This window comes from Procambarus clarkii, chromosome 22 (assembly GCF_040958095.1).
Source record: "Procambarus clarkii isolate CNS0578487 chromosome 22, FALCON_Pclarkii_2.0, whole genome shotgun sequence".
NCBI lineage: Eukaryota > Metazoa > Arthropoda > Malacostraca > Decapoda > Cambaridae > Procambarus > Procambarus clarkii.
The window spans coordinates 4,386,419-4,402,747 of record NC_091171.1 but is presented as its reverse complement, the minus strand read 5'-3'; the positions used below and the strand labels follow the sequence as shown (position 1 = coordinate 4,402,747).

The window sequence follows — 16,329 nt, the reverse complement described above, 5'->3', positions numbered from 1 at the left end:
GAGGGTAGGGAGGAGGTAAGGAATGCCCCTACCCTCAATAGCCCCACATGGTTCAGACTGCCCTTTTTTTGGGGTGGGGGGGGGGGGGAGTAAAGAGGAAGGAGAGGCATAGGTGAAGGGAAGTATAGAAGTGGGAAGTACAGTGCGAGGTATGAAAGCAGGCGGGCTGTCCACCTTGCTGACTCAGACTGTCCTACTGCCCGGGTTCATACCCTCTTGTACCCCCCCCCCCCCCACTAGTACCCACTAGTACCCACTAGTCTGTCATACCCAGGTCACAGCCTACCATACCCACCTGTATCATGGACTTAATAAGAGTAGTTAGGCTGTTTAAGAGACTAACCACTTGATTAAATGATCCCAAGAACACTAATTATAAGTCTCTTAAAACTGTCTTTTTAAAAAGCAATCTTATTTTTTCCTTGAAGTCCTTGTTAAGACGCTGGAAGTCTTCCACAACTTGTTTAGTATCTCAAGCCTTACTCTACTTAGTTTTCCTTCAATACCAGAAAAATGGTTGGGCACCATTCCTTTCCTCCGTCCCATCCCTCTTCCTTATCCTGACCCCTTCCCAGTGCTATATAGTCGTCATGTCTTGGCGCTTTCCCCTTGACAATTCCCTTCCCTTCCTCCAATACCATATGTGCTAATTTTCTAAATCCACATTCCAAACTACTGTCGGGGACATTAGGGTTAAAGAATGCCAAATCACACTACATGCTTAGGATTCGAACCCAGGTCATCTCCCGTGCGAAACGAGTGTATTAGCCACACACCAAGGATTTTCACCATTTTGGGGGATTTTCTTCTCCAGTGGCAAGTAAGTTTCCTGCGGGTGTATGTAACAAAAATGAGGCCTGGTTGAGGACCGGGCCGCGGGGACGCTAAGCCCCGAAATAATCTCAAGATAACCAGTCCCGAGTCCCAGGGGACTTCAAAATGCAGCAAATAAACCAAGACTTCACAGAAATAAGCTGGGAAGAACAGCTAGGAAATGCAAACCTGAACCAGTGCCTGGAAAAAATAAGCTCAGTAGCACTAGAAATATGTTCAAACCGCATACCCCTAAGAAAAAAAAGAGGAAGAGATGCAGATTGGAACGGGAACGTCGTTCCCTCTATAGGCGAAGAAAACGAATCGCGGAACAACTTGAGAGTCGCACCCTATCTCAAGAACGGCGAAGAAGGTTAGGTAGAGAAATAGAAACATTTGAACTTACGCTACAAGAATCATACAAAACCCAGGAGAGGCAAAGAGAGCAAAAGGCCACCAGTGAAATAGAGAGAAATCCGAAATATTTCTTCTATGCAAAATTAAGATAAAAAACCACATCTAGCATCGCGCTCCTGCGAAAGGGAGATGACAACAAAGAAATGAGCGAGTTACTGAGGAAACAGTACGACTCTGTTTTCAGCGAGCCATTAAACACACTAAAGATTGATAACCTAAATGAATGTTTCCTGGATGTGCTGAATCAAATCATATATCAGACGTCACCCTATTCCCACTGGATTTTGAAGAAGCCATAAACAGTATGCCTATGCACTCTGCACCAGGCCCGGATTCTTGGAACTCTATATTCATCAAGAACTGTAAAAAAAAAACTGTCGCAGGCCCTCCACATTCTGTGGAGACAAAGCCTAGATACTGGCGTTATCCCTGACATACTAAAAACACCAGAGATAGCACCACTCCATAAAGGAGGAAATAAGGCAGAGTGGAAAAAACTACAGACCGTAGCCCCAAATTACATCACACATCATAAAGTATCTTTGAGAGAGTGTTAAGAAGTAAGATCACAAAATACATGGAATCACAGCATCTCCATAACCCCGGACAACATGGTTTCAGAACAGGGCGCTCTTGCCTGTCGCAGTTACTGGACCACTATGATATGGCATTAGATGCCATGGAAGACAAACAAAATGTTGATATAATTTACACAGATTTCGCAAAAGCCTTTGACATATGTGACCATGGTGTTATTGCACGTAAAATGCGTGAAAAGGGAATTACCGGAAAAATAGGCAGATGGATCTACAATTTCCTGACTAACAGAATCCAATGTGTAATAGTCAACAAAATAAAATCCGGTCCTTCAACCGTGAAGAGCTCAGTCCCCCAGGGTACTGTGCTTGCTCCAGTACTTTTTCTCATCCTCATATCGGACATAGACAAGAACACAACCTATAGCACTGTATCATCCTTTGCAGATGACACTAGGATCCTCATGAGAGTAGGCAACATAGAGGACACGGCAAACCTCCAGTCAGATGTAGATCAGGTCTTTCTATGGTCTACAGAAAATAATATGGTGTTTAATGAAGATAAGTTCCAGCTCATGCGCTACGGGAAAAAAATGAAAATATTAAAACGGAAACCACTTACAAAACTCAGTCAAATCATAACATAGAACGAAAAGGCAATGTAAAGGATCTGGGTGTACTCATGTCGGAAGACCTTACCTTTAAAGAACACAATAAAGTAGCCGTCACAACTGCAAGAAAAATGACAGGTTGGATAACAAGAACTTTTCATACTAGAGATGCTATACCGATGACGATACTCTTCAAGACACTAGCGCTCTCTAGAGTGGAGTACTGCTGCACAATGACAGCACCTTTCAAAGCTGGAGAAATTGCTGACCTGGAGAGCGTGCAGAGATCCTTTACTGCTAGAATCCACTCAGTAAAACATCTAAACTATTGGGACCGACTAAAGAGCCTAAAACTGTACTCCCTTGAACGCAGGCGGGAGAGATACATAATAATTTACACGTGGAAAATAGTAGAGGGGCTGATCCCAAACCTGCACACAGAAATAACACCACATGAGACCAGAAGACATGGCAGGATGTGCAGAATACCCCCGTTGAAGAGCAGAGGTGCAACAGGTACTCTGAGAGAGAACTATCAACATCAGAGGCCCGAGACTGTTCAACACGCTTCCACTACACATAAGGGACATAACTGGCCGACCCCTCACAGTGTTCAAGAGAGAACTATCAACATCAGAGGCCCGAGACTGTTCAACACGCTTCCACTACACATAAGGGACATAACTGGCCGACCCCTCACAGTGTTCAAGAGAGAACTATCAACATCAGAGGCCCGAGACTGTTCAACACGCTTCCACTACACATAAGGGACATAACTGGCCGACCCCTCACAGTGTTCAAGAGAGAACTTGACAAACACCTCCAAAGGATACCTGATCAACCAGGCTGTGATTCATACATCAGGCTGCGAGCAGCAGCGTCCAACAACCTGGTTGACCAATCTAGCAACCAGGAGGCCAGGTCAGAGACCGGGCCACAGAAACGCTAAGCCCCGAAACCAACACAACCACAAGCTCGCATCCCAAATCCTTATCCTGACCCTACAAAGTGCAATATAGTCATAAAGGCTTAGCGCTCCCCCCCCCTCCTGATACTTCCCTATCCTCGAAGGTTCTAGAGGCTACGAATCACGAATTCACACCCTCAAGTTCCTTCAGTTGTACCGCAACAGCCTCGTACTCTAGACGCCTCTCACTTAGTAGTAGGCAGCCTTCAGTCTCTAAAGACTATGGAGTTGCGCCCTGACAGGGCACAAAGCCTGAGTAGGTAGATATGGAGGAGAAGCTGTTACCCATGCAGCAGGTCCCCCCCTCTCCACGTTGCTGAAATTATCCAATAGAAAGGCAAATGCCAATACGCATGGTTCCAGACGCCTCTCACTTACACTAACAAAAAACAAACGTGTGACATCTTGTTATACATGGTTGTTATAAGGTTTGTATTTACGTGTTAGAAAGTTGTTACAACTTGCTCGAAAGTTGTGGCAACGTCGTAGACTCGTTGTGTGTTTGGTGGGAGATAGTTCCACTGACTCACTGTTGGTCTTGGAGTGTTCACTGTTTGTCTTGGAGTGTTCACTGTTGGTCTTGGAGTGTTCACTGTTGGTCTTGGAGTGTTTCACTGTTGGTCTTGGAGTGTTCACTGTTGGTCTTGGAGTGTTCACTGTTGGTCTTGGAGTGTTCACTGTTGGTCTTGGGGTGTTCACTGTTGGTCTTGGAGTGTTCACTGTTGGTCTTGGAGTGTTCACTGTTGGTCTTGGAGTGTTCACTGTTGGTCTTGGAGTGTTTCACTGTTGGTCTTGGAGTGTTCACTGTTGGTCTTGGAGTGTTCACTGTTGGTCTTGGAGTGTTCACTGTTGGTCTTGGAGTGTTCACTGTTGGTCTTGGGGTGTTCACTGTTGGTCTTGGTGTGTTCACTGTTGGTCTTGGAGTGTTCACTGTTGGTCTTGGAGTGTTCACTGTTGGTCTTGGAGTGTTCACTGTTGGTCTTGAAGTGTTCACTGTTGGTCTTGGAGTGTTCACTGTTGGTCTTGGAGTGTTCACTGTTGGTCTTGGAGTGTTCAGTGTTGGTCTTGGAGTGTTCACTGTTGGTCTTGGGGTGTTCACTGTTGGTCTTGGAGTGTTCACTGTTGGTCTTGGAGTGTTCACTGTTGCTCTTAGAGTGTTCACTGTTGGTCTTGGGGTGTTCACTGTTGGTCTTGGAGTGTTCACTGGTCTTGGAGTGTTCACTGTTGGTCTTGGAGTGTTCACTGTTGGTCTTGGGGTGTTCACTGTTGGTCTTGGAGTGTTCACTGTTGGTCTTGGAGTGTTCACTGTTGGTCTTGGGGTGTTCACTGTTGGTCTTGGAGTGTTCACTGTTGGTCTTGGAGTGTTCACTGTTGGTCTTGGAGTGTTCACTGTTGGTCTTGGGGTGTTCACTGTTGGTCTTGGAGTGTTCACTGTTGGTCTTGGAGTGTTCACTGTTGGTCTTGGAGTGTTCACTGTTGGTCTTGGGGTGTTCACTGTTGGTCTTGGAGTGTTCACTGTTGGTCTTGGAGTGTTCACTGTTGGTCTTGGGGTGTTCACTGTTGGTCTTGGAGTGTTCACTGTTGGTCTTGGAGTGTTCACTGTTGGTCTTGGAGTGTTCACTGTTGGTCTTGGAGTGTAACGTAAGGATGAGTAACAAGGCAAAGAGTGCGTGATAAAGAGCGCAGAGTGCGTGATAATGAGCGCAGAGTGCGTGATAGTGAGCGCAGAGTGCGTGATAATGAGCGCAGAGTGCGTGATAATGAGCGCAGAGTGCGTGATAAAGAGCGCAGAGTGCGTGATAATGAGCGCAGAGTGCGTGATAAAGAGCGCAGAGTGCGTGATAATGAGCGCAGAGTGCGTGATAAAGAGTGCAGAGTGCGTGATAAAGAGCGCAGAGTGCGTGATAATGAGCGCAGAGTGCGTGATAAAGAGCGCAGAGTGCGTGATAATGAGCGCAGAGTGCGTGATAAAGAGCGCAGAGTGCGTGATAAAGAGCGCAGAGTGCGTGATAAAGAGCGCAGAGTGCGTGATAATGAGCGCAGAGTGCGTGATAAAGAGCGCAGAGTGCGTGATAAAGAGCGCAGAGTGCGTGATAATGAGCGCAGAGTGCGTGATAATGAGCGCAGAGTGCGTGATAAAGAGTGCAGAGTGCGTGATAATGAGCGCAGAGTGCGTGATAAAGAGCGCAGAGTGCGTGATAATGAGCGCAGAGTGCGTGATAAAGAGCGCAGAGTGCGTGATAATGAGCGCAGAGTGCGTGATAAAGAGTGCAGAGTGCGTGATAAAGAGCGCAGAGTGCGTGATAATGAGCGCAGAGTGCGTGATAAAGAGCGCAGAGTGCGTGATAATGAGCGCAGAGTGCGTGATAATGAGCGCACGAGTGCGTGATAATGAGCGCACGAGTGCGTGATAATGAGCGCAGAGTGCGTGATAATGAGCGCAGAGTGCGTGACAATGAGCGCAGAGTGCGTGATAATGAGCGCAGAGTGCGTGATAGTGAGCGCAGAGTGCGTGACAATGAGCGCAGAGTGCGTGATAATGAGCGCAGAGTGCGTGATAATGAGCGCAGAGTGCGTGATAATGAGCGCAGAGTGCGTGATAGTGAGCGCAGAGTGCGTGACAATGAGCGCAGAGTGCGTGATAATGAGCGCAGAGTGCGTGATAGTGAGCGCAGAGTGCGTGACAATGAGCGCAGAGTGCGTGATAAAGAGCGCAGAGTGCGTGATAGTGAGCGCAGAGTGCGTGACAATGAGCGCAGAGTGCGTGATAATGAGCGCAGAGTGCGTGATAGTGAGCGCAGAGTGCGTGACAATGAGCGCAGAGTGCGTGATAAAGAGCGCAGAGTGCGTGATAGTGAGCGCAGAGTGCGTGATAATGAGCGCAGAGTGCGTGATAGTGAGCGCAGAGTGCGTGACAATGAGCGCAGAGTGCGTGATAAAGAGCGCAGAGTGCGTGATAGTGAGCGCAGAGTGCGTGACAATGAGCGCAGAGTGCGTGATAAAGAGCGCAGAGTGCGTGATAGTGAGCGCAGAGTGCGTGACAATGAGCGCAGAGTGCGTGATAAAGAGCGCAGAGTGCGTGATAGTGAGCGCAGAGTGCGTGATAAAGAGCGCAGAGTGCGTGATAGTGAGCGCAGAGTGCGTGACAATGAGCGCAGAGTGCGTGGAAATGTACCATAAATGGGTTTTGTATATTATTTAACACCAAACGAGAGTTGAGTCACACAGGATAATGGTGTCGCCACCTGGTCTACACTTAGCAATTAAGAAGTCACACCTTTACAGATTTAATGTTCACAATTTGAGTCATGTCTTGTGAAGTGTACTTGCTTTCTGCTAGGTAGATAGCCAGACGCTATCTTTCACTTACGAGTGTAGATAGCCAGACGCTATCTCCTGCAAGGCGGAGCTTAGGTGTTGAGTGTCTCTAAGGGGCAGGCAGCCATAGGTGCTCTCAATTTCTTGAGAGCACCTTTGAATCAAATCAAAATTGAATCACAAAATTCAATTTTGTGAATCAAAATTGTGATTTAATGTTGACATTTAACATCAAATGATATAGTTAAATTATGATATTGATATGAGTGAATATCATAATTTAACTCTACGAGGAAATATATAACTGATTAACTTATTTGTTCAATTGTCTTTGTGGTCCCTAGATGTTGGATGTTGTATGATATATTGCCAGCCAGAGTGGAGCGCACTCTAATATATTGCCAGCCAGAGTGGAGCGCACTCTAATATATTGCCAGCCAGAGTGGAGCGCACTCTAATATATTGCCAGCCAGAGTGGAGCGCACTCTAATATATTGCCAGCCAGAGTGGAGCGCACTCTAATATATTGCCAGCCAGAGTGGAGCGCACTCTAATATATTGCCAGCCAGAGTGGAGCGCACTCTAATATATTGCCAGCCAGAGTGGAGCGCACTCTAATATATTGCCAGCCAGAGTGGAGCGCACTCTAATATATTGCCAGCCAGAGTGGAGCGCACTCTAATGATAAGAGTAATAAGCACTCTAATGTAATAAGAGTACATGCTTACAGTTGATACATGATAACATCAGACAATACTATTGTGTAGCCAAGTTCTATTCCTTATCTTACAGTTAACTAACTTGAATGGATGGTGGCAGCAGCCTTCTATCTTTCTACTATTCTACTACTCTTACTTTCTACTCTTCTACTTCCCTTCTTAATCTCATTTTCTCTCTCTCTCATTCTAAACTTTCCCTTTCCCTTGATCACTCTTCCTCACATCCCCTTTCCACCTCTCTTACCCTCCCTCACCCCTCGAATTTCTTCATTCTTCATTCCTTTTCCTTCATTTTTCGATACGTTACAATGTATGCAAATTGCGTGGGAGGGAAGGGAGGGATGAATCAGGGGGAAAGCGCCAAGTCATTATGACAATATAGCACTGGGAAGGGGTCAGGATAAGGATTTGGGATGGGACGGAGGGGAAGGAATGGTGCCCAACCACTTGTGGACGGTCGGGAATTGAACGCCGACCTGCATACCTGGTTGATACCTGGTTGATGGGGTTCTGGGAGTTCTTCTACTCCCCAAGCCCGGCCCGAGGCCAGGCTCGACTTGTGAGAGTTTGGTCCACCAGGCTGTTGCTTGGAGCGGCCCGCAGGCCCACATACCCACCACAGCCCGGTTGGTCCGGCACTCCTTGGAGGAGTGCCTGAAGCGAGACCTTCGCTCTATCGTCCAGAGTGCGTGGGAACAAACGCAGAGTGCGTGACAGTGAGCGCAGAGTGCGTGATAGTGAGCGCAGAGTGCGTGATAGTGAGCGCAGAGTGCGTGATAGTGAGCGCTGAGTGCGTGATAGTGAGCGCAGAGTGCGTGATAGTGAGCGCAGAGTGCGTGATAGTGAGCGCAGAGTGCGTGATAGTGAGCGCAGAGTGCGTGATAGTGAGCGTAGAGTGCGTGATAGTGAGCGCAGAGTGCGTGATAGTGAGCGCAGAGTGCGTGATAGTGAGCGCAGAGTGCGTGATAGTGAGCGCAGAGTGCGTGATAGTGAGCGCAGAGTGCGTGTTAGTGAGCGCAGAATATCTGCATAGGGACTCGACCTGATATATTGTGGAGAACCGGGGCGTAGTAGCTGAAGCTCGACTCTGCAAGGCACATCTAGATGAGTATACACCCACCTTTCCAGTCACACTAGCATCAAGAAGGATACACATACATACACACGTATACACACACACACACACACACACACACATATAAAGGAAAAGGTTCAAAGGTTTGCCACCAGACTAGTACCCGAGCTGAGAGGTATGAGCTACGAGGAGAGACTGCGAGAATTAAACCTCACTTCGCTGAAAGACAGAAGAGTAAGGGGGGACATGATCACCACATTCAAGATTCTGAAGGGAATTGATAGGGTAGATAAAGACAGTCTATTTAACACAAGGGGAACACGCACAAGGGGACACAGGTAGAAACTGAGTGCCCAAATGAGCCACAGAGATATTAGAAAGAACTTTTTTAGTGTCAGAGTGGTTGACAAATGGAATGCATTAGGAAGTGATGTGGTGGAGGCTGACTCCATACACAGTTTCAAGTGTAGATATGATAGAGCCCAATAGGCACAGGAATCTGTACACCTGTTGATTGACGGTTGAGAGGCGGGACCAAAGAGCCAGAGCTCAACCTCCGCAAGCACAACTAGGTGAGTACAACTAGGTGAGTACACACACAAACACACACCCACGTTAATACAATTACTGCCAGCATACATCTGTAATATTCCAATATAACTTCCCAAGTATATACTATTACTCACAATATATTTTGCTCTCACTAGTACATATGCATATATACATTCATTATATATATATATATATATATATATATATATATATATATATATATATATATATATATATATATATATATGCAACCTCTGAAGAGACAACTAACACAACACCTATACCCCCTATTAGACTATTTTACAGGAACTTCTTTTCCACAGCTCATAAAACAGAGGAAAGGGTCCTGAAAGATATTGTTAATAGAAACGTTATCCCTACAGACAAAAATCAGAGGATACAACTGACGATTTACTATAAAACCAGAAAAACGGCCAGCCTACTCATGAGAAACTCTCCAGACACAAAGCAGAACGCTTTAAAAGAGACCAACGTCGTCTATGCCTTCAAATGCCCACTTGGGGACTGTAAGCTCCAAAAAACCCAGTATATAGGCAAGACAACAACATCTCTTTCTAGGCGTTTAACGATGCATAAGCAACAGGGCTCCATTAAGGAACATATAATCTCTTCCCACAACCAAACCATCGCCAGAGAAATCCTAGTAAACAACACAGAAATCATCGATAGATACAGCGATAGCAGGCGGCTTGACGTTTGCGAGGCACTACACATTAAGAAGTCAACACTAGCAATCAACAGCCAATTAATGCACAACTATATTCTACCCACCTCAAGACTCCGCTCCAATATAGAAGTATCAAGAAATATGGACCAATAGGCTTTCTACAATCACTTCCATTTCAATACCCATTGTTTCGTGTTCTGTCTTGTGTTGATGAAATTAATACCCTATTAATGCCACCTCACCCCATCCACCTCACTAAAATGTAGATATAAACAAAAATCGGAGATGTGTAAGTTCTATTCAGTTGTGTATTTGTAAACTAAAGTCTTTGAAAATGTAATAAGTTTTACGAAACGCGCTCGTGTCGCGTCAGACTAGAAATAAAAATGAAATTTGGAGAATTGATTTTTGAATTACCTCCAACAGTGAAAAGAAATGTACGAAAGATTGAGAAAATTCGTGTTAGAATTATTAATCTTACTTTTTCGGTCATATTTAATAATATATGTCTACAGGAAAGACTGCTACCAAAATATACTAATATATATATATATATATATATATATATATATATATATATATATATATATATATATATATATATATATATTTATATATATATATATATATATATATATATATATATATATATATATATATATATATATATATTCAATTACTGGAATAAAAATAAAGTATTCTGTCTCTTTCATACACACACGGGAGCCGGCCGGCCGAGCGGAGAGCACGATGGACACGTGATCCTGTGGTCCCGGGTTCGATCCCGGGCGCCGGCGAGAAACGATGGGCAGAGTTTCTTTCACCATATGCCCCTGTTACCTAGCAGTAAATAGGTACCTGGGTGTTAGTCAGCTGTCACGGGCTGCTTCCTGTAAGTGGAGGCCTGGTCGAGGACCGGGCCGCGGGGACACTTAAAAAAAATCCCCGAAATCAACTCAAGATAACCACACATACACATACGTAGAAACATACATTTAAATATATACATGCCTGTGTGAATACAATTACTCTTTGTGAAGGTATACAGACCAACACATGCACGCACACAAGAGATATGTACGTTCGTAAACACAATTATGGTCCACATTCAATTCCCATTTTCCGCCTGCTGCCTCAGAATAACATCAACCATCACAATAATCTATCGCACCAAAGTTAAAGTTGGTGGAAGGAAACAGCCAAATCATCGCTATGACAGAAAATCGGTTCACTCATCCCAATTTAAACTTTCTAAATTACATCTCAAATTGAACTCCGGCGCGCAGTACAATGCTCGCCTTAAAGGGGACGCCTTGCCAGCCCGCTCCTCCTAGTCCTCCTGCCGCTGCTGCCGCTGCCGCCGCTGCCGCTGCCGCTGCCGCTGCTGACGCTGCCGCCGCTGTTGACGCTGCCGCCGCTGTTGACGCCGCCGCCGCTGTTGACGCTGCCGCCGCTGCCGCCGCTGTTGACGCTGCCGCCGCTGTTGACGCTGCCGCCGCTGTTGACGCTGCCGCCGCTGTTGACGCTGCCGCCGCTGTTGACGCCGCCGCCGCTGTTGCTGACGCTGACGCTGCTGACGCTGCCACCCGTACTGTGATGAATGCCATTTCTACAACAGCTCTCAACAGTACTAAACAACTCACCCTCTCCTTGATACCATCTTCCGTATGTATGTAAAACTCAGTCACACACACACACACTGATGGAATATTCCCCAGACAATATTAAACAGTAAGAAGTGAAAGAAAGCAGAGGAGAGGGTGGCACTCCTGGTCCAAAGACACAGCAGATTTGAAGAGATCAATTTAGGAAAGACTCCTGTATCACAGACTATGCTGCATGAATCACCTCAGCGTAAGGGCAAAATATGTGGCTGTGGCCGAGGTTTACAATCCCCCGGAGAAGCATACAAGATCCAGACAAGCACATGAGAATGCACAAAAAAGCTTGCATGAATATCAGAAAAATAATGACTGAATTACCCCTTAGATTGCAAGCAAAACTACTAGTAATGGGAGATTTCAATCAAGGGTAAATTGACTGGGAATCAATGGATCCGGGAGAAAGAGAAACGTCATGGAGAGAAAAGCTGTCATTAGTTGCAGACAGAAACTTCCGAACACAACATATTAGGAAGATAACACAGAGTAGATGCCAACACAAGATTGGACCATTGAGCTTTCAGTTAAGAACATTGAGCATGAAATGCCAATAAGAGCAAATGACCATTGTGTATTTGTGTTTGATTATGTAGTTATCATGATGCCTGAAGCAAGAGGAAGACAACAGGGAAATGGAATTCCAGCTTTCCATAAAGCCAAGTACCAGGAGGCCAGAGAATTCTTAGAGAGAGAATACCGTCGGAAAAAGAACTAAGAGGCATAGCAACACAAGGGATGATGGAGTTCATAACTAGCCAATGCAAGGAATCTGAAATGAGATTTAACCGGCTGATTTAGATTTTTAAGATTAAAGGGAAAAAGAAGGCAGGAGAAAAAATCGTCAATGGTTTAATAGACAATCCTGAGAGGCAAAAAGGAGAAGTAAAAGAAATTGGAAGAAACATAGTGAGCACAGAACAGAGACCCACAACAAACACACAAGAGAGACGAAGGAATACACAGGAATTCGGGGAGCAACAGACAAGCAGCATGAGAACGATATAGCATTCAAGGCCAAGGATCAACCTGAACTACTCCACAGACACATGCAGAGGCAGATGCCAGTCAATGAACAAGTGATCAGGCTGCACAGAAGAGGAGGCCTCACAAAGAATGATAAGTGTGCCGAGGACTTAACCAAATCTTCCAGTAAGTTTATAAGATGCCAAGCGGCCCTAAGGTCTACGACTTCTAGTGGAAGATGCACCACCAGAAGGAAGACTGACTGAAATGTAAGTCACACCAGAGGACGTCAAGAAACACTCAGAGCTCCTGGATGTGATGACAGCCACAGATCTCACCATGGCTCCTAAAACAGGCAGCTGCAGCATTATCTTGACCCCTTGTTATGGTCTTTACCTCATCACTACAAATGGGCGAACTTTCTGACATGTGGAAATTGGCAAATGTGGAACCTATGTACACAAAAGGAGGCAGACAGAAGCCACTGATTTACAGACTAGAATTACTAGAGAGTATTTCTGTAAGATATTAGACTGATTAAAAAAGGGCTCGCCGATCATTTAAAACATATGAAGTTTATTTCCAAGTATTAACATGGATTCAGCAAAGGAAAATCCTCTTTCACCAACTTATTAGTGCTTGGACAAGATGACGACAATTAAACAGGAAAGAGAGGGGTGAGCAGATAGCATTTTCCTGAATTTCCAGGAAGCTGTTGAAACTTCTTTACAATCGACTATGTAAACTAGAACAAAGTCTCGTGTGTCCTGAACACTGAAGTGGGTGAAGGAGGACCTTTCAGGAAGAAGGCAGACTCATAGTACAAGGAGAACTACCTGACTGTAGAGAGGTAACAAGTGGAGTACCTCAAGGCTCGGTACTAGCGCCCAGCCTGTTTCTAATATATATATAAACGATCTAACAGAGGAAGTAAGCTCATTTCTGGTAATATTTACTGACAATGCTCAGCTAATGTGCATAATCACAACTGAAGAGGATTGCTATACATTACAAGATGGACTAGACAATCTCCAGAGATAGTCTGAGAAATGGCTACTAGATTTTAACCCTGACTAATGCAAGGTAATGAGGATAGGAGTCGGAGGAAATAGACCTCAAATACAGTACCTGCTGAAGGGAAGGCAACTTGCAACTTCTGAAAAGAAAAAGACTTAGGAGTGGACACAACTGGCGATCTATCACCAGAGACACACACCACCATAATAACAAGGGCAGCGTATGCAATACTGGCAAACGTTCAGTTATCCTTCAGGAACCTGGAGAAAGCTCCCTTCCATGTGCTGTATACATCCATACTGAGTGTGCTGCCCCGGTATGGAGCCCACCCCTAAACAACCAAACTAGAAAAGGTCCAAAAATATGCAACAAGGTTCGTTCCTGAGGTAAGGGGACTAGGGTATGTTGAATGACTCGGGGAGCTGGACCTCAATATGCTGTTTGAAAGAAGAAATTAGGGAAAACATGATAACGACATACAAGATACTGAGGGGAATCGATAAAATAGATACAAAAGCAAGGTTTAAGTTAAGAACAAACAAACAAGTCACAAACAAGGAACTAGACGAGTCACAGAGATGTCAGAAGCGTTTTTCAGTCTCAGTGTCGTTAATAGTTGGGCTGGATTACATGAGGAAGCTGTGCAAGTCAAGTTGATACACAGCTTTACATGTACATATGATAAACAAAAAGTGAAAAGTCACTGCACTGAATGATAGTCAAAAGGCGGGGCTTAACAGCAGATGCTCGGCCTTGCAAGCACAATTAGGTGAGTGCAACTAGGTGAGTAGACAGACAAGACAAACTGTGGACAGACAAGACCACAGAGTTCGAATCCCGGTCCCGAGTTCGATTCCCTACCCCAGCGAGAAACAATGGGCAGAGTTTCTTTCACCCTGATGGCCCTGTTACCTAGCAGTAAATAGGTACCTGGGAGATAGTCACCTGTCACGGGCTGCTTCCTGGGGTGTGTGTGGTGTGGAAAAAAATAGTAGTTAGTAAACAGTTGATTGACAGTTGAGAGGCAGTTGAGAGGCGGGCCGAAAGAGCAGAGCTCAACCCCCGCAAACACAACTAGGTGAATACAACTAGATGAATACAAACACACACACTCTGCCCTTGCCTCGCCACATCACTATAAACTACAGTTGTATCACTATACACACCAACACTGCTGCAACACTGCCCACTCTGGCCCCTGCCAACATAAACAACAACGGCGATCACTTGCATTAGTCTTCGTTGCAAGATTTACGAAGAAGCAATTTAAAATGATCATTGCATCTCTCAGCATCTTGGCATTTCGCAAAACTTTGTAGTGAAAGCAGTTTAAGTCATTCAAGACCTAGATTCGCCTAAATAAATGTTTCACAAGGCTCTAATCAATCATTCTAACACATTCTCTAGTTTTCTTATGTTTTTATTCACGTTTTCTTAAGTTTAGTTGAAAAATTAACACTTCAAAGTTCATTTTTACAAGTTTTTTTATGGGCTGACGCTAAGAGATGCGTTTCGTTGACCCTTGTCAACATTTTCAAAGGCAGCGTGCAGGTGGATATGAATTGGAGCAATATATGTAACCTGGAGTGAGGCATCACTTGGACCAGGAGGCCCACTACAGCTTGGAAGTTTGGTCTTGATCTGGAAGATGGCAGGTGTACTCTGGCGTCCGCTGACTGTTGATACTTGTGAGGTATTCTGCTGTGTGCAGCCTCGACTGTGTCTCTGAATATGGTGATTATTGTGGTGGTGTTAGCATATTTCTGGTGATGATCTTGTGTGTGTAGAGAGCACGTATTCCTCAATGGCGCCTCGCTGTTTGTGCAGTGTCAGGCACCTTGAGAGAGATGTTGCTGTCTTGCCTATATATTGAGACCGTTAGGGGCTGACAGGTCCCAAGTGGGCATGTGAAGGCATAGACGATATTCGTCTCTTTCCAGAGGGGTTTGTTTGGCGTCAGTGGAGTCCTTTATGGGCATGATGGCAAAATTCTTGCTTTTACAGTATATCATTAGTTCAATCTTCAGGTTGGAGTCAGTACGGTGGGTTACATTTCTACCAATAGCGTCTTTCAGGACGCTCTCATCCGCTCTCAGGGCCGTGAAGGAGAAGTTCCTGTTAGAATATTTTAATAGAATAGACCGGTAAATAATGTATTATTGGCCGTTTCGTCAGAGGAGGCATAGTGGCTCACCTTCCTTATCATGATCTCTCGGATATACTCGTTAGACACGGGTTAGAGACCCCATTATTGACCACGACCACACCTGCCTTACTCTACAGTCCCTCGTCACCCTCATCACACCTGCAGAGGGAACACCACACCGGTTGTGGTGTGAGAGCTCACTACAACACCACCCCTCTATACACCACAACACCACCCCTCTATACCCCACAACACCACCCCTCTATACCCCACAACACCACCCCTCTATACCCCACAACACCACCCCTCTGTACACCACAACACCACCCCTCCATACCCCACAACACCACCCCTCTATACACCACAACACCTCCCCTCCATACCCCATAACACCACCCCTCTATACACCACAACACCACCCCTCTATACCCCACAACACCACCCCTCTATACACCACAACACCACCCCCTCTATACACCACAACACCACCCCTCTATACCCCACAACACCACCCCTCCATACCCCACAACACCACCCCTCTATACCCCACAACACCACCCCTCTATACACCACAACACCTCCCCTCCATACCCCACAACACCACCCCTCTATACACCACAACACCACCCCTCTATACACCACAACACCACCCCTCTATACACCACAACACCACCCTCCATACCCCACAACACCACCCCTCTATACACCACAACACCACCCTCCATACACCACAACACCACCCTCCATACACCACAACACCACCCTCCATACACCACAACACCACCCCTCTATACCCCACAACACCACCCCTCTATACACCACAACACCACCCCTCTATACCCCACA

At 45.6% G+C, this 16,329-nt stretch overlaps 1 protein-coding gene across 1 annotated transcript; it reads left to right on the top strand.

Moving 5' to 3' along the window:
• Nucleotides 1–5,735: 5,735 nt before the first annotated feature.
• On the top strand, nucleotides 5,736–6,524 carry LOC138367617 (golgin subfamily A member 6-like protein 22). Its single transcript, XM_069329340.1, has one exon. It carries the CDS (start codon nucleotides 5,736–5,738, stop codon nucleotides 6,522–6,524), a length of 789 nt encoding a protein of 262 aa, XP_069185441.1.
• The last annotated feature ends 9,805 nt before the right edge of the window (nucleotides 6,525–16,329 follow it).

Excerpts from the sequence above, each read along its gene's own strand:
- LOC138367617 (XM_069329340.1), top strand. The coding sequence starts at position 5,736 with ATGAGCGCACGAGTGCGTGATAATGAGCGCAGAGTGCGTGATAATGAG.